Source organism: Zalophus californianus, chromosome 14 (assembly GCF_009762305.2).
Source record: "Zalophus californianus isolate mZalCal1 chromosome 14, mZalCal1.pri.v2, whole genome shotgun sequence".
Taxonomy (NCBI): Eukaryota; Metazoa; Chordata; class Mammalia; order Carnivora; family Otariidae; genus Zalophus; species Zalophus californianus.
The window spans coordinates 44393521-44419219 of record NC_045608.1 but is presented as its reverse complement, the minus strand read 5'-3'; the positions used below and the strand labels follow the sequence as shown (position 1 = coordinate 44419219).

At 42.8% G+C, this 25699-nt stretch overlaps 1 protein-coding gene across 10 annotated transcripts in view; it reads right to left on the bottom strand.

The window, feature by feature from the left end:
- Positions 1–569: 569 nt before the first annotated feature.
- GREB1L (GREB1 like retinoic acid receptor coactivator) overlaps positions 570–25699 on the bottom strand; it is a 274155-nt gene continuing 249025 nt past the window's right edge. For 6 of the 10 annotated variants that reach the window (XM_027576041.1, XM_027576039.1, XM_027576045.1 and 3 more), the window contains 12 exons: positions 24382–24956; positions 24081–24183; positions 21443–21598; positions 21018–21157; positions 19211–19372; positions 18854–19061; positions 10495–10660; positions 9109–9336; positions 8036–8177; positions 6983–7183; positions 4608–4746; positions 570–3303 (listed from right to left, as the gene is read on the bottom strand). In XM_027576041.1, the coding sequence (XP_027431842.1) occupies positions 3140–3303; positions 4608–4746; positions 6983–7183; positions 8036–8177; positions 9109–9336; positions 10495–10660; positions 18854–19061; positions 19211–19372; positions 21018–21157; positions 21443–21598; positions 24081–24183; positions 24382–24956 (2384 nt within the window). In that variant the 3' untranslated portion in view covers positions 570–3139. Of the gene's footprint in view, positions 3304–4607; positions 4747–6982; positions 7184–8035; positions 8178–9108; positions 9337–10494; positions 10661–18853; positions 19062–19210; positions 19373–21017; positions 21158–21442; positions 21599–24080; positions 24184–24381; positions 24957–25699 lie in introns of those variants that run through there. The other 4 variants (XM_027576044.1, XM_027576046.1, XM_027576047.1 and 1 more) reach the window with 3 other exon arrangements.

Genomic DNA, 25699 nt, shown 5'->3' with positions numbered 1-25699 from the left:
CGCCGAGCAGGGATCCTGATGTGGGGCTTGATCCAGGACCCTGGGATCATGACCTGAGCCGAAGGCAGATGCTTAATGACTGAGCCACCCAGGCGCCCCTAACAAAGTTATTCTTAAAAGTAGGTAGCTGGGAAATAAATTGGAGATTAATACCTTCTGTCATACTACACAGTTCTCGCAACTTGCAGAAGCAAAGTTCTGCTTCTGAGGACCCCAAATGAGTGTAGTTGCCGTCTATAAAAGATTGGGGATATACTGAGTATTTCTAATATCTCTAAAACATCATTTTTAGATCTGTTATCCATACTTAATGTGGAACTCTGCAAATGGGCATGGTGTGTAGATACTTCATATGTGTGTATTTTCTTTGTATAAGCTACAGATTTTCATTCAACAAGTATTTACTTAACACTTTCTTGGACTGTTAAGCGAGAGAATAGTCAAATCTTAAGTCCACATATCACAGGTTGGATGACTCTAAGTGTCTTTTTTGGACATTGCCAGTGGTAGGGAGCTCATTCCATTTTTGAACATACCAGAAAATTAGTGCAAAGAAAACACACTTTTTCTTTTTTGGGGGGGTTGGGAAAGAATTTTAATACATTCACCAAATTAAATGAAAGGACAACATACTGTAGACACAACTTAAAAGTTTAGAATCATAAACAAAATGTGAGGTAGACCAACTAGTGAAATTCACCAAATTTTGGTTAAGAAAATTTTACAGTAATAAAGTAACACAGGTGCCTCCTTTTCTAAAAATCACAAAAAGCAATTGCATAAATTACAGCCAAAATAATTGAATACAATTCTCATTCTAATTTTAGTTTACATTCAGTATTAACCTGTATGAACTGTCCTACATGGCAAGGTTCAACAGGTCTATAGATCAATTATTATGCAGGCCTAGCAAACACATTCATACCACAATGTTCTAAAGGATGGCAAGGCTTGAAGCTGAACACACCAAGGTATGTATTAACAAATCATGGTGTCTGTGCTTGTGCAATTTTATCCTTAAAGGAGAAGGACCTCACATTCTCTAAAGAATTATACTGATAAGGTGATTTTAAAAGATCCAAACCTTAGTAATACAAGCATTGAAAAGAATAGGTGGGTCATTTGGAATTTTCCATCATTGGGGTGATGGTCTTTTTGGCTTTTTTCCAGCACTTTCTCTTCCACAGGGTTAAATAGTATTTAAGAGATCACGGTTATTTGATTTTTCAGAGTGCAGCTGTGGAGTACCTGCATCTAAAGTTACTACTTTAAAAAACACGCTTTAGACTTTGAAGCCATAAAGCCAGAAGAAACCCTGAGAGGCCATCTGCCCCAGGTACAACTGTTTTGGAATTATTTCAAGTATCTTATTTGCTCTATATAGTAAATATTATTGGAATATTGCACAAACAGTGGGTTTCTTGATATCATCTGCATTAGGCCCTTTCAACAAAACAGGAACAATTGAAATACATTCATATCTAAATCAACCTGCTTCAAAACGTACCTCTTTACCAAAAATTCTGCTGTACTAAAATTAAGGAGTATTTTTAAAGAATACATAAGGCAGATCCTCTTTGAAGGACAATTAAAAAACATGGGGTTTAAAGGAATTGTTCATTTCAAAATACATTTAAAGCATCATAAGTAGCTATATTAAAACCAAGAGATCTGCAAACCGTTTTCAGATTAGTACATTCCATCTTTTCACTACTGTAAACTCCTTATCACAAGCTAATAAAGCTGGTTGGTTAACATTATTTGTTCTAAGTAAATGCAGGCTTAGTCAGCCCCCTCTCAGTTTCAGGCCACAGATAAGATATCAATTCAAGTAACAATGGCCATTTTAAGTGGGTACATATGGGCTAATAAGAAAAATGTCAAAGAGATTGTTTAACGAGAACTGGAGTAATTTAAGCGTAAACTTTCAATAGACTTAGTTCTAGAACATTTTCTAAAAGTCTGTTTTTGATTAAAATATATTGGTGAGAAGTCTGTAAGAAACTTACACTGTCGATATTGAACAAACATCCCCTGCTGATTTTAGTGAGTCAGAGACCTTAATGGAATCTTTCTTACTCCTCACAAGGATTAAAACGGTTGTGTCTCTCTGGCTCTGTTTCCCATTTCAGCGATTTTTGTGTTGTCAGTATAAGGTAGCTGATACTCAGTGTATCTTTTAAAGGAAGCTTTGCTTGAGGCCCTGAAAAGAAAGAAACTACTTCCACGCCACACAGAACCATAGCCTGACATGTAGCTTTCCTGGCTTAATTCCAACCAAACAGGGTGGGTATGGGGTGACCGCTGAAAGCTTTTTAATTGGCTCAACTACTGAATTAGGTTCTCCTTGTAAAAGATTAAAAACTCTGTTCCATATTCTCATGGACATAGTGTGCTTAGAGACTGGAAACATTTTTAAAGAATGGAAAAAAAAGGAATTTCAGCAAGGAGAAGCTGCATAAATGCATACAGTGCCTGCTCTGCATTTACTGATTTGTTTGTTCAGTTTTTAATAGTAAACTTTTAACTCCTGTGGAAATTTTGCCAAAAGTTTCAATACATATAAGATTATAAATCTTAAACTAACACTGCACAGAGAAAGACAAAGCTACTTCTTTTTTTTTTAAAATACAAATATCTTCTACATTCTATCATTTCAGACCCCTGAGTAATACTGTACCAAAGTACAGATCTGAAGAGAAACTGAGGGTTCAGGCCTCAAACGTTAATCTTCAATTAATTCCACACCAACGGTGTGAGTCTCATGTAACACATTCAGGCTAGCTCATGCCAAGAGTCCGTTTTCCCCCTAACATAGTGTAGTAGAAAAAACAATGCAAACTCCATGTTCATTCTCCAAAGTGTATCCTCCTCAGGCTCCCGTGTCTTAAGTAATTGCATAACTGCCTAGGGTGGAGTTAACCTGAACTTAAGGTCCTGACAGTGGAACTGAAAGAGAGTGATCCCCCCAAAGATCTGGGTCAGATTGGGGTTGCAGGGGTGGATTTCTTTGGAGAACAAATATGTTGCACTTTGCTCCACAGTGATTGTACTTTAAAGGAAAAAAAAAATTCCAAATAATTGTTTCTGCCCCACCCCACCTAGGCATCCCTTTGCTATTTTTGGTCTCTTCAAAAGCTCATACGTGGCGGCCAGTAAGAAAGTAGAGGGGCTTGTCATCGCTGCTGTTTGCAGTTTGAAACTCGTCCCGGAGGCGGAACTGCCACTCATCCTCTAGCTCTAAGCGGACAATTGTTTGGCGTAAGGAGCTTCTGTCTTGGCAGATGACACACAGGGTAGCACCTTCAGAAGAAAGGCAGAAATGTGTCTTAGGCTCAGGGATTGAAATTATAAAGAACACGCCATTTTTTTCTGATTATATCCTCTAAGCTGACACATCTGAGAAGCAACATAAAGGTAAGTGACCTATCACAATTGTTATAATTTTAATTTTTATTTGAGTACGTAGTCTTACAAATTCAAAAGTTGAAGAGTGTAAAGTGAAAAATCTCGCTTCCCCCATGGTAACCAATGGTAAAACCAATGTTCTGTGTTTCTAGTGCAGGGTTTCTCCACCTTAGCAACACTGGATCATTCTGTTACAGGGGAGCTGTTCTGTTCTTGCAGGATGGTTTAGTAGCATCCTTGGCTTCTACTCACTAGATGCCAGTAGCACCTTCCAGTGTGGCAACCTAAGATGTCTCCCGATATTGCTAAATGTCCCCTGGGAGGCAGCCCCCGCCTCACTGCTCCAGATGCATTTTTATGCATACATAAATACACAATATCATCTCTTCTTAAATTCTACATATGAGTAGAATCATACAGTATTTTGTCTTTCTCTGACTTATTTCACTTAGCATTATATACCCTCTAGGCCTATTCATGCTGCTGCAAATGGCAAGATCTCTTCTTTTTTATGGTGGAGTTAGTCCATTGTATACAGATACATCTTCCTTACTCATTCATCTATGGTGGGACACTTGGGTTGCTTACATATACTGCCTATTTTAAATAATGCTGCAACAAACATTGGGGTGCACGTATCTTTTTGAATTAATGTTCTTGTTTTCTTTGGGTAAATACCCAGTACTCTTTAGTCTTTGAGGAAACTCTACACTGTTTTCCACAGTGGCCTTTGCACAATATTCTGAATCTTACTTTCTTCACTGACCTCGGAGGTCATCTTGTCATGATTATTTGTGATGCTTAATCTGCAGTTTGTTCTTAGGCAGATCTCTTTTGTATAGTGCATACCTGTTGAAGCAACTTTAGTTTCTATACCAGAATCACAACTCATTAACCTGATTTTTACTAAAATTAGATTTCTGCTTACATTGCATCATTCCTTTCTAAAATTAATAGTGGCAAAAACAAACTTAATGGGATCACATTTCTGGCCGTGTATCTGTAGTTTGTCCTGGTAGAACAACCACCTGATTCTATCCCCGCCCCAGTTAAGAAAATCGTGGCCCTGGTTTAAAAGCAAAGTGTTCAACTTACTGGCAAAAACGATTGTTAAAGTGCTTTTTTTATATGTTTCACCTCCCTGTTTTGTCTGGGGGAACAATGGCATTCACAAGCAAAAGACACTAAATTTGACTTACCTTTTAGAAACTTAAATTTCTTCAGAAGATCAGCACCTACAAAAGAGTCACAGAGGTACAAGAGAAGTCCACTGAAAAACACCCCTTCACAGCTGACATTGCTGGAGTGGGGTCTGGAGCTGACGTAGCATATGGCCACCTGGAATCATCAAGCAGACATAGCATGGGCATTTCAAAAAGCAAGTAAAACCATCTGTACTTTAGCTGAGTGAGCCAGTACCTTCCTCTTTAGCTGTTTCAGGGTAAGGTAAAGAAGGTAAATTTTTTTTACTGAAACTTAAATAGTCTGGTTATTTAAACTCTGTACCTCTTTTATTTAGTGTGCCAAGTTTTAACCTATTTAAATCTTCGTGTTTCTCTTAATGAAGGACGGTTGAGAGAACTAGTAGTAAGAAAACAGGCCTCTTCACCTAAACGTCTTTATAAAATGAAAAACTGCCTTCCACAAAAAGGCATACTTAGAAAAGATTAAATGTTTTGAGTAGAAATTTTTTATTCTCATTAATAAAGTAATCAGCTTTTAATTTAGATACACTTACATTTTCAATCAGGCAGAAGCTTCAAGCAATATATGATTTTACTGGGTGTAGAGCCCAGCATGGGGCTTGAACTCATGACCCTGAGATCAAGACCTGAGCTGAGCTCAAGAGTCCAACACCTAACTGACTGAACCACCCAGGTGCCCCCCAGCAGTGCATGATTTTTTTTTTTAAGATTATTTATTTATTTATTAACACAAGAAGGGAGAGTGGGAGGCAGAGGGAGAGGGAGAAGCAGACTGCCTGCTGAGCGGGGGGAGCCCGATGGTGGGCTTGAACCCAGGACCCTGGGACCATGACCTGAGCCCAAGGCAGATGACTAACCAACCCAGCCACCCAGGTGCCCCATAGTGCATGATTTTTAAGATTTAGTTCTATATGGCTTGCATGTACAGAATATAACTATACAGAAATTACAAGGAAGTAAGATAGTTGAGATCTTGAGAACAGTGAAATGGTTTACTGCATGGATCTGACCACTTGGATCCATATAACTGGTTCCTCTGCTTAGTAGCTAGTAAGTGACCTTGAGCAGCTTCCTTCATTTTGCCATACCTCAGTTTCCTTGTCTGTAGAAGTAACAGTAGTACCTGTTTCATAGGACTTTTGTGGAATAAATACTGTAAACTGCTTAGTAGGTATTCAGTGAGTGTTAGCTGCTGTTAGACAACACAGTCTTACTGCTACTCACATCTAGAGCCCTGGACCCTGGGGTGGAGGAGTTTGGAGATATCATAAAAGCACTATTATACCTGATGGTTTTTAAGGTTCCTTCTACCTCAAATTCTACAGTTCATGGTCCAACCACAGTGTAGATTACTGAAATTTCTTAAGAATGAGAATGTAAAGTGTTTATGCTATTTGAATTAAAAATCCGTTCCCAGGGGGCGCCTGGGTGGTTCAGTTGGTTAAGAATCTACCTTCAGCTCAGGTCATGATCCCGGGGTCCTGGGATCGAGTCCCGCATCGGGCTCCCTGCTCTCCCCCTGCTTGTGTTCCCTCTCTCTCAAATGAATAAATAAATCTTGAACAGTTGTATTTCAGTCTGAAGAGATTGTGTATGTCAATACACACAGAGAAAAAAAAGCCAAAGAGGAAATCTAGTACACCAAAATGTTAACTTCCCATTGCAAATGATTTTTCCTTTATACCTTTTAATTTTTTAAAAAGTTCTTTACAAAGAGGATATTATGTTAATGAATAGAATAAAATATTTTTAAAACAATACTAATAATCATAGGGGAAAGCTTAGTGGTGGAAGCCCTTAAAGGTCCGAAGGCCATCAGTGGTCTAAAGGTGCAAGTGACAAATTTTTTAAAAAGCTAAAACTGATAGGGAATTTGAGACAAGAGAAAGAATGAAAAATAAGGAAACGAAAAGAAAGAAATCCAGGAATAGAAAGTGGTGACGTGACAGCTCTAAAGGTCTCCTGTGATCCCCTAAATTGTTCAGCAATCACTGAGCTCCTCTTCTGTCTAAACAGTGGCTAAGACACTGTGTGCCTCTGAAGAACTGTGTCTTGTGGAGAAACATCATCACGTGATTATAAGATGGTCCGATATATTGTAGGACAGCAAGCAACTGCTTCTGTCCAAGGTCATGGGTAGGCTTCTCAGTGGAACTGACCTCTGAGCTAAGCTTTGCGTATTCACTGGCTCACTGTGAAGAGCTGAAGTAGGTATGGGGAGGGACAATCGCCATCACATCTTGTGTGAGCCTTTGCAGTATGTCACAGGCTCCTTTTTTGTCTCCATTTAAGCTTTCAAATGGGAGCTAAAATGGGAAAGAAATGGGTGGAAGTGGGTAAAAGCACAGTGCTAGCCCTCTTCCCTTTACCTCTGGTCCAATGTTAAGGTAGCAGTCAATGGCCAACACGGGACTCTTGAAGTTATGGATGGCTTTGGGGAAGAGTTTGTAGGAAGCGTGCTGAAGGAACTTCTCCAGGAGAAACTGCGCCGGGGCTGCCAGTAGTGTGTGTTCACTGTCGGGAGCACAGACATACTGAAGGGGCAAGATGGGTGCTAAGCTCTCTGACACCTGAAATCAGAGCCGAGATTATCATGGGAAATATGTCTGTCACTGGACGAAATGGGCAAGGAAAAACTGCATTGCATACTAACAGTCCCCAAATAAGAGCAGTATAAGAGTGGCAGATACTAGGCTCATATGTAAGTCTGTCATTCTTGGGTTCTGAAAAAGTTCTTTCCCCTTGGGAATAGGTTGGGTCTAACTTAACACACCGCAAAGGCAGGAGAAACGTAGGCTTCTCTGAAAGTTAGTGCATTTAGCAACATTGTGAGGGCCCACAGGAAGCCTTTCACAGTGCTGCTGGATGTGGACAGGTTAAATCCCATCCCACCAGATCCAAAAAATAAAAGCAAAGAGGTTTCTAAGCTCCATTGGGGAATTCATATGTTATAAATGATTAGATACCAGTAAATCTCTTCTAAGACATGGGTAGGTCCATAGATTTCACTCTCAAAAGTGTTGGTAATTCTTTCTTAAAAAAAAAAAAAAATCTGGCAAAGGAACAGACAAGCATCTTAATTTACATTTCTCTTATGTATTAAAGAATGTAAAAATGTTAATTTTGCCAGTTTATGAAGATAGAATGTTAAGTTTGAAACTTAAGATTTGGTGGAATTGTTAAGCCTTAAGTCTAAAGAAAGGTAGATCTGTTGACTTTTCACATCTTCTGTTTTGCTCTGGATGAATCCTCAGTAAGGGGAATGAGACTGCAGTCTTGGCATTAAGAACTGACTCCCTTTGTTCTCTCACTTTCCAGTCAAGTGCCAAGTACTTAATGCCAGTGGCTAATAACAAATAACAAGTATTAGTAAGAAATTGTTGTCTTAACTTTCAACGGTAGAATCAAGCTTGCAAACTTACCATGATCTTTGGTTTAATGATAAAGTCCCTTTGCCCTCCAACCTGAACGTGCTTCTTCATGAGACTGAAGTTATTAAAGCGGCAGATGAGCAGGCCACTACTGTTTGTTCTCAGATTAAAGTCAACATCTTCACAGAAATACCTAAATCATAATCACAAGGATAGGTCTCTGACTACCTGTCCATGTTCATCACACACAAATGCATCACAGCTGTAGGAGGCAGACTCAGAATCAGCCTTGCCTTCTTCTGGAGCTGGCCCTCTTACCATTGGCCTGTGAACCCCCTGAATTGCGCACTGCAGTCATTAAAAGGAGGAGAAAGTGAGATGGCTTTGGCCCCAGATACCCCAAGGGTCCTTGGGCATTCCTGAACTGAAACAGGACTGCACATATGTATTTTTGTGGGACATGAATGCAGAGGTGCTCCCAGTTTTAAAATCCTGGCTGCAAACAGGATGAAACATCTGCCAAATTTAAAACACAGACATGAAACAGCTCCAGCATATTCTAATAGCTACGGGGATGGGGACTGACATAAAGCGACTTTATGGTCCCTGACATGCCTCACTTGGCCATTTCGGATTTTCCAGGATGGGGATGTTATTTATTCAAGAGGCAAGGTCAGGGCTAGCCTGCTCATTCTCACCTGCTGGCTCTTCCCTGAAGAATCCAGATCTCTGGATTTTACTAACATTTAGGGAAAGGGATTAACTTCTGAGTTCTGAGGATGAAAGAGTTCAGCTTCAGTGGGTTATGGGTCCACACACTGATTTGTGTTGACATAATAGTTTTTGTCCCCATCTTAGTTCTTGTTGAATAATGGGATAGCTAAAATAGGTTTTTTAAGCATTTCATGTAATTTCTATGTTTTAAGGGTCTGGGTCAGTTTGAGGCATTCTATGAAGGTACACTTTGGGGCTTGTGATACCCCCTTTCCCTCCTTATCCATAAAAAAGAGATTATCAGTTTTTCAAAGACCAACTCAAGGGAATAGACACATTGTAAGGGTCAGAGTTGGACAGAAGCAATCAGTAGATGGCAGGATTACTTGCCTCCAGGAGGCCTGACTTACCTGTTGAAGTCGTACTGCACATTCTGAGTCAAGTCTATGTTAAGGAGAATGAAGTCATGCACATGGCACCTAGAAAATGGGGCTTTCAGGCTCTGAGAAGTCAGCTTGCTGCTCCATTTCTGTATGCCCAGGATTGCGTAGTGGATGATTTTTGGTGTTGCTTCAATATGCTGCAAGACACTCTTCAAGGACACATTCTTACTGGAAACTCCTGCTTCTATGGGCTGGCTGTGAAATGTAAAGTTGGTTTAAATAAGAGATCAATAAATATTACTGAAGGGGAGCCTGGGTGGCTCAGTTAGTTAAGGAACTGCCTTCGGCTCAGGTCATGATCCTGGAGTCCTGGGATCGAGTCCCGCATCGGACTCCCTGCTCAGCAGGGAGTCTGCTCCTCCGACTCCCCCCTCTCGTGCTCTATCTATCTCATTCTCTCTCTCAAAATAAATAAAATCTTTAAAAAAATAAAAATAAATATTACTGAGGAGAGGGTCATTTATGAGGGGCTAATGTTACTATACAGTATTAGTATCTGTAAAGGATATAACTAGCTGGTTTATATTAGCCTGGAGTAGAATGTCAAACCTAGTTTTCATGCTGCCTTTCACTGCTACCTTAAGGAAGCTGCCTTTTGGGTGTGGGGCTTAACCATATTAAGGCAGAGAAAGAAATCCAGCCCATCTCAAAATGAATAATGAACAGGGAGTTACCAACGAGAGGGAGCCAGAGGTTAGAAGCACATAGGTATACCTCCCAGTGTGGTAATTACAGTATAACAAAGGAATATTTGAAAACGTAACTGGCTTCATATCCACAAGTGGAAACAGACACAATGTGTGAGCTGGAAAGGCTTAGAGGTCACCAGGAACTGTTTCAGTGGGGTGCTACTGATATTTTGGGACCATTTATTGCATAGGATTTCTCCAGGTTTAGCATTCCCTGGTCCTCATGGACCCCCTTCACCACTGTCCTGGTGGAGACAGTGGAAGGAGAACCACTGATTTTGGCTCAACCCTAATTTTACAAGTGATGGACTTGAGACAAAGAGATGAAATGACTTCCCTTTTCATCCAGGTAGTTACAAAGCAGAGCTGGGGTTAAAAAGCAGGTCTGATTCAGGAGCCAGTGGATTGTCTAAATCATAGCGCCTTTCCACAGACTTTATAGCAAACCAAAGCCATGATGCAGAAATAGTCCAGGAATGTAATGGCACACCGAATATCTAAATTTAAAAGAGAGTGCTAGTGAAGGTAGTCTCCTGGATCATTGCTTTGCTCTGGAAAGCTGCACCTCTCTCATTTACTTCCGTGCATAACTATAGCCAAGGAAAGGATCTTCTTCATAACATTAGGTCATACTCCCCTAGAACTGTTTGGCAAGTACTACTACCTGCTTTGATCCTGAACACTGTGAATGTTCCACAGAACACACGAGTCATCCATCACAACAATGAAAGGCCAGACACACTGGCGTTTAACTCCCAGTTCTTCCAGGCGGTTCCTCTCCAGTTCCAGATTGTGATAGGACAGCTCCTTAATGAGAAACCTGGCAGCACCTGGAAGGCAACATAACCACAGCTGTACAGCCTTCACTCAGGCTTGACCCAAACCCTGCAGACAGCTCACATTCTTCCACAGGCATGCCTGTTCACGTGGTGACCATGCAGGGTGGGAGGGTCAACCAAGTGTACAGAGCAGTGGTTCTCAAGTAAAAAGAATCAGTGAAGGAGTCTGTTTAAAAATGCTGATTCCTGGAGCCCATCACCAGAGATTCACTTTAGGTCTGATGAAGGGCCAGAAACCAGAGCAGTCTTTGATAATGCAGGTGATTCATGAGCTACACCTTGAGGGGTTCTGTTAGAATCCAGTTTCCCCGATGGGACAAAGGATACCACGTAGAGGAAACGCTAACTACTGGTTAGTTCCTTTTATAGCCCTAAGACGTGCTCTCAGTCTTAGAAGCAGCCACTTGCATGTCCTGCTCTAAGGAGTAGCCAGGGTTGCAGTAAGTGGGTATGCTGCTTCTGATGTATCCCCTGCTTTAGGAGATTGACAGCAATGTCTTCTTTGAAGAAGATTCTGGAAACTGGCATTTCCCTAGATGGGCTTTTTTGCAAGAGGTAGTATGGTATAGTAAAAGACTGGAGCCAAGCTGGCAACATTTAAATTCTGATTCCATCACTTCCTAGCTGTGTGACTGAAAAAGTTAACTCTCCCCTATGCCTTGGCTTCTCCACCTATAAGAAGACAGTGATAATGTCCACTTCACAGGATTGTATGGTGCTCAGGACAGTGCCTGACATGTGGTAAGTACTCAAAGATTAAGATGATGATCATCAGATCCATCCCTGTTGTTGCAAATGGCAAGATTTCATTCTTTTTATGACTGAATAATATTCCACTGTGTATATATGCCACATCTTTATCTTTTTTCATCTATCAATGGACACTTAGGTTGCTTCCATAATTTGGCTATTATAAATAGTGCTAACTCAAGTCAGAGAAACACAAGTACCATCTGATTTTACTCATAGGTGGAATTTAAGAAACAAAACAAATGAAGAAAAAAGACAAACCAGAAAAACAGACTAAACTATAGAGAACAAACAGATGGTTACAGGGAAGAGGGGTGGAGATTGGGTGAAATAGGTGAAGTGGAATAAGTACACTTGATGAGCACTGAGTAATATATGGAATTGTTGAATCACTATATTGTACACCTAAAACAAATATAACACCATGTTAATTACACTGGAATTAGAATTTAAAAAGATCATCACAGCCAAATTTTATGAATGGGACACCCGAAAATGAAACAAAATGTAGGTAATGAAAAGGCTAAAAAAAACTATTAAATCTATGGAGCAACCAGAAAAACAGTTTGAATAGATCAAGGGTACTACTAGAGATTTAGGAAAATCTACCTTCCAAGAGCATGTGTATAATACTTAGTATTCTCAGTGTAGTAAGGACCATATATGAAAAGCCCACAACTAACATTGTAATGATAAAAGACTGAAAGCTTTTCCTCTAGGATAAGAACAAGACAAGGATTGTTCCATTGCACCATTACCACTTCTATTTAACACAGTACTGGAAATCTTAGCCAGAGTGATTAGGCAAGAAAAAGAAATAGAAGGCATTCAGGTTGGAAAAGAAGAAGTAAAATTACCTGTTTGTAGGCAACATGACCTTATATGTAGAAAACCATAAAGATTCCACACACACATACAAACCGTTAGAAATAATAAAAGTGAATTAAGCAAAGTTGTAGATACAAAACTAAAAAATCAGTTGTGTCTCTATACGCTAACAATAAAAGGGAAATTAAGAAAACAATTCCACTTACAGTGGCATCAAAAAGAATAAAATACTTAAGAATAAATGTTTAACCAAGCATGTGAAAGACCTGTACATGAAAAAGTACAAAACACTGCTGAAAGATGACACAGGTAAATGGAACAACATCCGTGTTCATGGACTGGAACATGAATGTTCCAGACACATCCATGTTGAGATGTCAATATTACCCAAAGTATCTACAGATTTAATGCAATCCTGATCAAAATCTTAATGGTTTGTGTGTGTGCAGGAAAAAAAAAATCCATCCTTAAGTTCATGTGGAATCTTAAGGGACCCTCAATAGCCAAAACAGCCTTGAAAAAGAACAAAATTGGGGGCGCCTGGGTGGCTCAGTTGGTTAAGCGACTGCCTTCAGCTCAGGTCATGATCCTGGAGTCCCGGGATCGAGCCCCGCATTGGGCTCCCTGCTCAGCGGGAAGTCTGCTTCTCCCTTTGACAATCGTCCCACCCCATGCTCTCTGTCTCATTCTCTCTCTCAAAATCTTTAAAAAAAAAAAAAAAAAAAAAAAAAAGGAGGTCTCACAGTTGGCTGATTTCAAAACAGTATAAAACGACAGTAATCAAAACAATGTGGTAGTGGCATAAAGACAGACAAATAGGCCAATAGGATGAAGAATACAGAGCCCAGCAGTATGCTCTTGTGCTTTTGGCCCAGCCCTAAGGGCCAGTATGGTCAAATGATTTTTGACAAAGGTGCCAAGACTATTCAATGGGAAAAGGACAGTTTCTTCAACAGATGGTATTAGAAAAACCGATATTCACATGCAAAAGAATGAAGTTGGACCTTTACCTTACACTGTAAAACTAAAATGGATCAAAGATCTAAATGCAAGAGCTAAAACTATAAAACTCAGGAAAAAACAGGTGAAAAGCTTGCTGTTGTATGCAGTAATGATTTGTTGGATATGACACCAAAAGCACAGCCAACAGAAGAAAAAGATTGATAAATTGGACTGCATCAAAATTTAAAATTTCTCTGCACCCATAACGAGCAAGGAAATTGAAGCAGTCATCAAAAATCTCCCAACAAACAAAAGCCCAGGACCAGATGGCTTCCCAGGGGAATTCTACCAAACATTAAAGAAGAAATAATACCTATTCTTCTGAAGCCGTTTCAAAAAGTAGAAATGGAAAGAAAACTTCTAAACTCATTTTATGAGGTCAGTATTACCTTGATCCCCAAACCAGACAAAGACCCCACCAAAAAGGAGAATTATAGACCAATATCCCTGATGAACATACATGCAAAAATTCTCACCAAAATACTAGCCAATATGATCCAACAGTACATTAAAAGGATTATTCACCACGACCAAGTGGAATTTATTCGTGGGCTACAAGGGTGGTTCAACATCCGCAAATCAATGTGACACACTACATAAAAGAAAGGACAAGAACCATATGATCCTCTCAAAAGATGCAGAAAAAGCATGACAAAGTATAGCATCCTTTCTTACTTGTCACAGTGTAGGGATAGAGGGTACATACCTCAATATCATTAAAGCCATATATGAAAAGCTCACAGCAAATACTCTCAATGGGGAAAAGCAGAGCTCCTCCCCCCAGGATCAGGAACACAGCAGGGATGTCCACTATCACCACTGCTATTCAACATAGTACTAGCAGTCCAGCAATCAGACAACAAAAAAAGATATTCCAATTGTCAAAGAAGTCAAACTCTCACTCCTTGCAGATGACATGATACTCTATGTGGAAAACCCAAGATACTCCACCCCAAAATTGCTAGAGCTCGTACAGGAATTCAGCAAAGTGGCAGGATATAAAATCAATGCACAGAAATCAGTTGCATTCCTATACACTAACAAGGAAACAGAAGAAAGAAGTTAAGGAGTAGATCCCATTTATAATTGCACCCAAAACCATAAGATAACTAGGAATAAACCTAACCAAAGAGACAAAGGATCTGTACTCAAAAAACTACAGAACACTCATGAAAGAAACTGAGGAAGACACAAAGAAATGGAAAAATGTTCCATGCTCATGGATTGGAAGAGCAAACTGGTTTTTTTTGGTTTTTTTTTTTTTTTTTGGTTTTTTTTTACTGAGGAAGCCACAAAGAAATGGAAAAATGTTCCATGCCCATGGATTGGAAGAGCAAACATTGTGGTTTTTTTGGTTTTGTTTTTTAAGATTTTGTTTACTTATTTGACAAACAGCGAGAGAAGGAACGCAAGCAGGGGGAGAGGGAGAAGCAGGCTTCCCATTGAGCAGGGACCCCGATGTGGGGCTCGATCCCAGGACCCTGGGATCATGACCTGAGCCGAAGGCAGACGCTTAACGACTGAGCCACCCAGGAGCCCCTAAAGAGCAAACATTGTTAAAATGTCTATGCTACCTAGAGCAATCTACACATTCAAAGTAATCCCATCAAAATACCATCAACTTTTTTCAGAGCTGGAACAAATAATCCTAAAATTTGTATGGAACCAGAAAAAGACCCCAAATCGCTAAAGGAGTGTTGAAATAGAAAACCAAAGTTGGTGACATCACAGTCTTAGACTTCAAGCTCTATTATAAAGCTGTAATCATCAAGACAGTATGGTACTGGCACAAAAACTGGCACATAGATCAATGGAACAGAATAGCCCAGAAATGGACCCTCAACTCTATGGTCAACTAATCTTTGACAAAGCAGGAAAGAATATCTCATGGAAAAAAGTCTCTTTGACAAATGGTGTTGGGAAAATTGGACAGCCACATGCAGAAGAATGAAACTGGACCATTTCCTTATACCACACACAAAACTAAACTCAAAATGGATGAAAGACCTAAATGTGAGACAAATCCATCAAAATCCTTGAGAACACAGGCAGCAACCTGTTCGACCTCGAACTTCTTGCTAGACATGTCTCCGAAGGCAAGGGAAGCAAGGGCAAAACTGAACTATTGGGACTTCATCAAGATAAGCTTTTGAACAGCAGTCGACAAACAGCTGACAGAATGGGAGAAGATATTTGTAAATGTCTCATCAGATAAAGAGCTAGTATCCAAAGTCTATAAAGAACTTATCAAACTCAACACCCAAAGAATCCAATCACTAAACGGGCAGAAGATATGAACACACATTTCTCCAAAGAAGACATCCAAATGGCTAACAGACACATGGAAAAATGCTCCATGTCACTCGGCATCAGGGAAATACAAATCAAAACTACAATGCGATACCACCTCACACCTGTCAGAATGGCAAAAATTAACAAGTCAGGAAATGACATGTTGGTGAGGATGCAGAGAAGGGCGAACCCTCCTCCCACTGTTGGTGGGAATGCAAGCTCGTGCAGCCACTCTGGAAAACAATACGGAGGTTCCTCTCAAAGTGGAAAGTAGAGTTACCGTATGACCCAGCAATTGCACTACTGGGTATTTACCCCAAAGATACAAATGTAGTGATCTGAAGGGGCACCTGCACCCCAATGTTTATAGCAGCAATGTTCACAATAGCCAAACTATGGAAAGAGCCCAGATGTCCATTGACAGATGAATGTGTGTATACACACACACACACACACGCATGCACAGGAATATTACATCAAAAAAGTGAAATCTTGCTATTTGCAATGACATGGATGGAGCTAGAGGGTATTACGTTAAGCGAAATAAGTCGATCAGAGAAAAAATTATATGATCTCACTGATACGTGGAATTTAAGAAAACAGGATCATAGGGGAATAGAGGAAAAACTAAAACAAAATGAAATCAGAGAGGGAGACAAACCATAAGAGACTCAATCATAGGAAACAAACTGAGGGTTGCTGAGGGGGGCGGTGGAGGGATGAGATAACTGGATGATGGGCATTAAGGAGGGCATGTGATGTAATGAGCACTGGGTATTATATAAGACTTCTGAATCATAGGCCTGTACCTCTGAAACCAATAATACACTATATGTTAGTTGAATTTAAATAAAAGTTTTAAAAAAGAAATGAATATACAATAAAGATTCAAAGATCTAAAAAGATAAAAATAAAATTTCTGTACAAAGGATATAAACAGTGAAAAGCAACCCATGAAATGGGAGAAAACATTTACAAATCATTAGTCGTGGTTAACATCTAGAATATATAAAGAACTCCTACAAGTCAACAACAAAAAAATCTAATTAAAAAATAGGGAAAAGACTTGATTGTCCAAAGTAAATATACAAGTGGCCAAGAAGCACGTGACAAGATGTTCAACATCACTAATCATTAGGGAAATGCAAATCAAATCACAGTAAGATAGCATCTCCTATTAGGATGGCTATCATAAAAAACAAAAGACAAAAATCAGGAAATATTTATTGCTGAGGATATGAAGAAACGTTTTGCACTGTTGGTAGGAATGTAAAATGGTATAGCCATTATGGAAAGCAGTAGGTCAATTCCTCAAAAAATTAAAAACAATTACCATATGATTCAGCAATTCCAGTTCTGAGTATATAATCAAAAGAATTGAAATCAGGGTTCCTAAAGAGATACTTGTAAGTCTTATGTTCATAGCATTATTCACAAGTGTCCCATCAGTGGATGAATGGATAAAGAAAATGTGTATACACACAATGGTGTATACTCAGTCTTAAAAAGGAAGGAAATTCTGACACATGCACAATGTAGATGAATCTTAAGAACATTTTGCTGAGTGAAATAAGCCAGACACAAAAGAACAACTATTGTATGATCAAGCTTACATGAGGTACCTAAAGTAGTCAAATTCACAGAGATAAAGTAGAATGGTAGTTGTCAAGGAAAGGGCGAAATAAGGAGTTAACAATGGTATGGAGTTTCAGTTTTGCAAGATGAGAGTTCTGGGAGATTAGTTGCAAAACGTGAATATACTGATTGCTACTGAACTGAACCCTTAAAAATGACTAAGATGGTAAATTTTATGTTTTTTTCCCAAATAAAAAATTAAAAATGATTTGCATGTATTTCATTTGTATATGTTAGTTTCTCCTCAAATTGTTGCAAAAAACAGCAAAACTGGCACTAAACAAATTCAGTCAGATCTGGGATGAGGAAATTCACCTAAACATCGGTAAGGCACAGAATTTGAGGATCATATTCATACGGAGAAATATGAGGTTTTGGAGAGGACAGAGAACCAGAAATATGTAAAAGCCTTAATCCACTTGATATAAAGTTATAAACATGGAAAAATCCTATTCAAAACTACTTTTTGAAAATATTTTAATCCCTTTTTAAGGCTAAGGTTTTCTTTTTTTTAAAGAGCATGTGATTTTTTTTTTTAAAGATTTTATTTATTTCAGAGAGAGAATGAGAGACAGAAAGCACGAGAGGGAAGAAGGTCAGAGGGAGAAGTAGACTCCCTGCTGAGCAGGAAGCCTGATGTGGGACTCGATCCCGGGACTCCAGGATCATGACCTGAGTCGAAGGCAGTCGCTTAACCAACTGAGCCACCCAGGCGCCCTTAAGGCTAAGGTTTAAGGACATGAAAAGGAATGGAAGGGAGAACAGTAAGAGAAGAGACAGGAAGGGAGAGAGATGGACAGATCAGCAGGCGGGGGGCGGGGGTGGGGTGGGGGGGGCGAGCGCGCTGTGTTGGGTGTGGAGATGAGGGAAGATGAGACCCTGGAGAGAAGGATGGAGATTTAGAGAAACTACTCAGGTCTCATCTGCATTCGCTGTTTCTGGGCTGGATGTTCCTACTTCCCTCTAACATGTCAATTAGCAGCTGTTCATCTTCAGCCCTTCAGAGACTGCATAGAGTCAGACACCCATAGGAGCAGATGGGGAAATGGTTAAGAACTACGATGCAGGAAGTGACCAGACACAGCTCTGAATCCAAATGGAGGTCTTCTGCCTCTCACAGCTCTGTCACACGCTCAGATAACCATGTGCCCCTTTGATGACTCAGCCCATTGCTCTTAAACTCTGGGGGAAAGCGGGAAAGACTTTGTCCAGATGCTTTTAAGATGACTGCCGTAGGCAGTAATGATGCTTCCAATCTCCTGTTGTACAGAACCCCTCTTAGAACTTGCCACGTGCCTTTAAAATGATTAACAATGACTCGGGAACACCTCCAGATCCCTCCCGACCACAGTGAACTACTACCTCCCCTTCTCCTCACTGTTCCATTCCTGCAGCAGCAGGCCCAGCCCCGGAACATCAGCAGCTGAGGTTGGGAAGAATCCAAAACCCTTCCTGGGACGCTCAATCTACCAGTGGCTTCTTTAGTCACTAGCCCTCGGAAGTTAAAAGTTCTGCACAACTGCAGATAAAGGGAATGGAAAACTCAAGAATCAAAAGTCCTTTGGTCAGGAGGAAAGGACTCTTTGGAGAGGCAGGGGAACCTCTGAAAGTCTCATGTCCGGGGAATGGAGCTCACTTGACCTTTCAGCCCTTCTCTGTGACCCAGGGGCCCCTTACCCACGCCTGCGTTATTGAACATCCCAGGGAGCACCAGCATGATGTGGTTGGGCCAGTACTTGCGGTACAGCGGCATCTCGTATTCTTTGACCACCAGAAGATGCAGGTGGCTGATGCCCTCCATGGCGTGAAAGAGGTTTAGGAGTCCATGCTCATGGCGACCACTGGAAGGAGTGAAAATAGGGCTCTTGACTGCATTCAAATTCTGCTGAAAGGGAAGAAAAAAAAAAGAGAAAAGAACCAGAGACCAAAAAGGGAAATTAAAACCCTTAGATTTAGGAAGTTTGGAGAACCCAATCTAGTATGTCGGGCCTGTCTGTCTGAAATCAGTGTTCGCATCCAGACACTGCCACCCACCTTGTCAGAAACCAGGGGCAGCCGCATACTCTCCAGGTGTTTGCCCTGCTTGCTGAAGACAAAATGACTCTCTTTGGATTTGGGAATGATGAAATAGAGCTGCACCTCTTCTCCCAGCATAGAGGAAGAGAACGTGAATGCGTGAAGGGTGGAGTCGGACATCTGTGTTTGTATAGAAGAGAGGAAAAGGATGTAAGCTCATGGTTTGCAAACTTCTAGACCACTCGTTAAGGTTGTTTTCAAGAGAGGCAAACTAACCTGAACTTCTAGAGGCCACCAGATCTGGCTGTGCCTGCAACATTGGAAGAGTTGGAAACGCAAATGCTTCATCTTTTAGTCGCTACCACTGACATGAGAGCCAAGCATCTTGCCTCTACACAGCCTCTCTGAGGATGGAGAATTTTCTGTTGCCTGGCACGGTCTTTGAATTCCTCATGTTCTTAGAGCCACTACCACTCAGACTTATGCAGAGGTTAAATATCCCTGTGGGATGTCCTGCTCTCTGAACATTTTCAAAGGTGCCCAGTTTTAGGGGGAAAATCACTTCCATCTATGTGGATCAAGCTAAATGAATATCATTTTGCTAAGTAAAACATTAGGGCTAACATTAAAATGCATCTGTGGCCCCATCTTTCCTAGCTACAGTAGAAGCTGAAGAAATTTGAACACTTAGCCTAGAACTCTGGCTTCCAGGAAAAGACCATTTGACTAATTGAAGGCAAATATAAAACTAATTTATTTTTTAAACTGCCAGAAAGTTGGGGCACCTGGCTGGCTCAGTCGGTAGAGCATGTGACTCTTGATTTCAGGGGCCAGGATTTCAGGTCCCATGTTGGGCACGGAGCTTAAAAAATAAAAACTAATTTTTGCTACAAAGTTCAAATGCTCAGGGCGCCTCAGTGGCTCAGTCGGTTAAATATCCGACTTTTGGTTTTGGCTCAGGTCGTGATCTCAGGGTTGTGGGTTCGAGCCCCACTGTGGGCTCTGCGCTCAGCAGAGTCTGCTTGGGATTCTGTCTCACCCTCTCCCGTTGCCCCTTTCCCCTCTGAAAATAAATAAATACATATTTAAAAAAATACTAAAGTCCACATGCTCTATCAGTAACCCAGCTCAGTGAATAATTACATAAAGGTCTTTAGGTGCTTTACAACACAGCACTGGGCTTCATGAAAGGGTAGCATCAATTTTCCGCAGCAGCTAGAAATCAGGTAGATTTCCCAAAAGTTTTAACCTAAATATTATGTTACATAGGAAAATAGTATTGTAATTCTTCCCTTAAATTCTAGTTCATTTTGCTTCACAAGTGTGGGAATATACTACTTAGTGAATACTACAATCATAGAAACTATATAAACAGGATTTTATTAAGTTTTCTAAAAGCTTATGATTTATAAACCGGAGACTTGAATCTTCTATATTCTGTAAAGCATTGTGAGTGGATTACAAACTAGCCCACCCGGAAAAAGGCCCACCTTTTTCCACCATATATTTCACCAAATATACCATACTATCTCATTTTTTCAGGATCACAGATAACAGCTAACCTAAACACGACACATGGAACCATTTTGATAAAGTGACTTCAGAGGCTAAAACTCAAGTTTCTTTCTTTCCCTTCTCCTCCCACTGCCCACAATCCTAATAAGCTCAAAGTAATTAATTGCTTCCCACATTCTGCTCACAAATGTGCAGCTCCATCTCATAAATCAGGTGTCCTCTGTCTAGGGCCCGAAACTGGGAGCCTTCTTTTTCAGTCCTGACACACAAGATCCTTGTTGGGCGACAGGCAAGGACAAGGGGGCCACACCTGGGAGGCAGAAGTGAAGTCCATGTACTGGTGGCATTGCTCGCAGTGGTGGAAGGTGTTGTAGGCCGCGTACTTGGTCAGCATCATGGACACGGTTCCTCGCTTCCTGGGCTCCTCGGCTTTGGCATCCTTTATTGCTTCTGCATATCAAGGGGCAAAAAAACCTTGCCATGATGTGCATGGAGCCCCTACTCCTGGGAAGAAAGTCCCCCATTCCCTGAAAGGCCTCTTCCAAGGATTCTATAATTTATGCCCAGAGAGTCAGGTATGAAAAGTAAAAGGTGATCAATACATGTGTAAGAGAAGGGAAAAGCAGGAGAATTCCTTTAAACTGCTCTCAATGATTAAACTGCCCCAGGCCTCCTGCCTTGGTTTAGGTGCCCTTTGACCTGCAGAGGGGTCCGCCTAGCTCTGCTGGCACTGACCTTGTTTGACCCCTGCCAGCTTCTCTGTATATACCAGGCTCATCAAGCTGTACTTGGGATCGTGCACACTGACGTCAAAGGGCATTTTACGGAAGCTCTCAATGTCAGGCCAGGGCTCGCCCTCCAACTGGCTGACTTCACGGCTTTCACTGTGATCTAGGACAAGAAGAAAGAAAGTGTGCAGAGCAGCCAGACTGACCAGCCTCCCAACCTCCCTCCCAAGGGTCAGGGACGAGAGGTTTTAGGAAACATGACTCCCAGATGGGTGGACAAAGGCATTTCTGAAAAATGATCTCCCATGTCCCAGGGCAGACAGGCCCAGAATGATTCCTTCAGGCCCATGCCGGGAGAGACTCATGCCCTCACTGGCCCCAGCATGAACCTCTACAGATCTGGTTCACCAACAACCACTTCCAGGAGATCAACTAGTCTCCCATCCCAGCTCCCCAAATTGTCTGAAAAGCTTGTTTAATTTTAGGTGATCTAAATTCTTACCGTTTTCATTGTGGGGTTTAAAATATGGACCAAGAGATTTTAGGGATGCACTGAGCAAGATTCCCAGTGTCTGCTGCATAGGAGAATCACCTGGGAGCTTGTAAAAGAAATCCCTGTACTTAGGTCACTACCCCCACAATCGCCCTTAGTCCCCAGACACCTGTCACGGCAATTAAAGCTGCTTAGGTGGCTCCAATATGCCGTCAAGTTTGAGAGCTAGTAGCCCCGGGCTTGAATGCAGACTGCTCCTTCCTACTGCACAGTGACAGCCACCGCCCTCAGCTCGCAGGGAGCCCCGTTATTGTAAGAATTCCAGACGGTGTGCTGGAAATGCTCAGACATGGTAGGCGCAGGGAGGGTAACCAATAGAGGATATTTATTGTTACTATCGATAAAATTCATAAGATTCAAAAGCTTAAGATAACTTTCAAAGGGAGAAAGAGAAAAGCTTAAAAAAAAAAACCTAAAGACTACAAGTACAGTTATTATTTTTTTTAACACAGTATCGTTTATGTTTGGGCGCCTGGGTGGCTCAGTCATTGGGCGTCTGCCGTCGGCTCAGGTCATGATCTCAGGGTCCTGGGATCGAGCCCCGCATCGGGCTCCCTGCTCGGCGGGAAGCCTGCTTCTCCCTCTCCCACTCCCCCTGCTTGTGTTCCCTCTCTCTCTGTGTCTCTCTCTGTTAAATAAACAAATCTTTAAAAAATAAATAAAACCCAAAGCTTATTCTAGTTTTTTGTTTTTTGTTTTTTTTAATACCACCGTGGCTCTCCAGAGCACCATCGCATTCACCTGCACTAAAATGAGGTAGAAGGAATAAAGCCAAGCTAACAGCACAAAGGCCCGGTTTGCTGGTCACACCAGCTGTGGTAGATTCTCTCACAGCTCATCACACAGATTAAAGCCCAAGAACAGTGTAGCCGGATCTGAGGAGAAAATTAAAGGCGTCGTTGTCTTGTGGAGCCCAGGGACTTTGTGAGAAGGTTGGCGAGATGACAGGTCCCTCTTTCCTTCTCTGTATGGTTCTGCCTTTGCCCTCTTGGTCCCAGCCCCCTCCAGGCGGCCCTGAGTGTTTTGAGGCCAACTTGGAGCTCTCAGTCCCCTCTGTGGTGGGCCTGGGGTCTGGTGCAGCTCAGGTGGGGACACAAACAAGGAGAGGCGGGTGGGAAGATGGGATTGTGTGTGTGTCTGCAATCATGAAGGAGTGGAAATAGGGCCGAAAGTGATAATACAATGATTAAATACGGCTGATTTTGCCTAGTCTTGCTCTGGACTGAACTAGTCCCTTGGGCTTGTCACAGAACAAGTCCAACTATTTAGGACAAGCAGCAAGTGGGGTGAGATCTGAGGGCCAATCTGACAGAAGATGCCAAGGCCTTTCCCTTTTCCAGACTCATCTCTGAGGGGCTTGGAAGAACTTCTACCTGATGACTTCTACTGTCCATGCCCCCCTCCCCGCCCCCCTTCTAGTACAGGTCACTGCTCCAAGATGTGAAGCCACAGTATGGAGGCCACACTGACCCTAGCTACAGAGCTAATGCTGGCTGATCCTGCTCACGCTCACTTTCTGGCTCTGCTGGCCAGGCTCCCTGCCCGTGGGAGCCTCAGGTGACAGCTGATGGGGAAGGGCTGAGAAGGGGCTACAGGAGGAAGATGGGAGATAATCTTTTTGAAAACCAGCCCCCACAGCCCTGTCAAGCACTAGCTCCTGCATCTTTCTGCAAACGTGAAGGGGTTTGTTAATGGCACTAGGTTTTGGTTCTGCACAAAGTTTTAATTAGAGTTATCCATATACCTTCTCTCCGAGCCTGTTGTTAAAGCAGAAGTAACCAGCGAATATCGGACCCTGAGCAGAACACTGCAAGTGAATTTTACACCCATAGAAGCAACTAATCCACCTACGAGGGCTTTATAAAATGCCTCTCTGCCCTGCCTCCCGGGGGACGTTAAGAAGGGGAGGCCAGAAGTGGAAGACTCCACCGCAACTTAAAGAGCTAAAAAGTGGCCACAGTGTCCGCACAACCGTTTGCTCGCACGGCGCTCCTGGCCTCCCGATAACCCTGCACATTCGGCACCGGGACAGCCCGCAAGCGGACTTGGGTGTCAGTGTCTTGTGTCTCGGCCCACGACCCGCGCAACTCACCCGCGTTGATCTCTCCCTCATCATACACATCCACCTCCAGGAGCCTGATGAGCATGCGGAAGAGGATCCTAAGGAACTGTAAATAGGAGCCGGTCTTTCCCACCTGATGGAAATATTTTTAATTGGGGAGGGGGGAAGGGAAGAGAGGGAAGGAGAAGAGAGACGAGATTTCACACCTGGGCTCTTGGATCGCTCCTGCCCCTGAGAGGCCAGAGCGAGGACCTCATCGCTCTGGGTCAACCCCCACACCACCTCGCGCGGCTCCCCCGCTGCCTTCCTTCTTGGGGACCACGGGTCCTACCTGAGGGGGGCCGGTCAGCAGCAGCCGCCGGGGGTGGCAGGTGCGGGCTCCCGAGGCGGGGTCCGGCTGGTTGCTGAAGTCGGCGTGGTGCTGCCGAGCCGAGGTCCACTGCCGGTAGTAGAGGGACTGCTCCTCGCTGCTCATGTCCTTGTGCAGGAGCGGCCGCAGGGAGCTCACCCAGGCCACGTCGGCGTGCGGCAGCAGCGAGGAGGACGCGGGCGGCTTGCCTCCCCGCTGCGAGCCCAGCAGGCTGTAGGCTGCCTTCGATAAGATCACGATCGGGGGTAGGGCGGCGTGCAGGCCCCTGCAGCCCTGGGGCGGCTGCCCCGGCCACGAGAGGGCCCGGGGGCCCGAGGATGAGGACGACGACGGCTTGGAGGTGGTGCTGCTGGCCATCTGGGGGCCCAGGGAGTCGCACTCCTGCTTCAGGGTCTCCCCAGCTCCTGTTGTGCCCGTGGAGACCCCTTCATCCAGCCCCATGCTGTTGGCCGGGCTCTGGAAGCTGGGGGTCAGGGACAGTTTCTGGGACTTGTCGGCCGTGCTGGAAGAGCTCACCCCGTTCTCCATGATGGAGCCTGGAAGAAGACGGACGTATCCATCAGCAGGGCTCGGCCGTTTACTGCCCGGTTCCCTCCCTGCATGCCGGCCAGGCTAGACCGCCTTCCTCCGGGAGGGCTGTGGCCTCTCCAGTCCCAGACGCTGCTTCCTCTGCTGGCTTCCTTGGCCCCAGGGTGCTCAGGGCGCTCTGGGGGTAACTATACCTCGAGCTCCTTTTCTAAATCCTACCCCCATCTTTGTAAATGGTGTAACTTTATTAAACTCTCCTCGGTGACCTCATTTGAATATGCCACCTGATTCATCCCAGGACCCTGACCAATACAGGCTCCATGTTCAAGTTCTGCTCCAGGGCACTTGCCACCTCCTGGGGTCCAAGGGTCTCACGCTTCTGGTTGTGGAGAAGTTCCCAGGGAGGTAGCCACTTCCCATGGATGCCCAAACCAGCGTGGGGAATGTCTCCATGTGACAGAGGATGTAAGGCACAATCTACACTCAATGAGGTCTTGCTTTCATCCAGAGATCTCTGTGCATTTGGCCAATTCACTTCAAATACGTTTTCCCCTCTGATGGGTCAGCCACTCTTTCATTTGTGGACAAACCAAAAGTTCATACGTTCAGGACGGAAGGCCCTCTCTGAGCTCACACTGATGCTCGAAGGCATGTAGGTCAAATCCCAACCTCAGGAGGTCCCAGAGGGGCAGCCAGTAACTGGAGGTTGCTGCAACTAAGTCACTCCACTTGCTCATCTGACTTTTTGTGT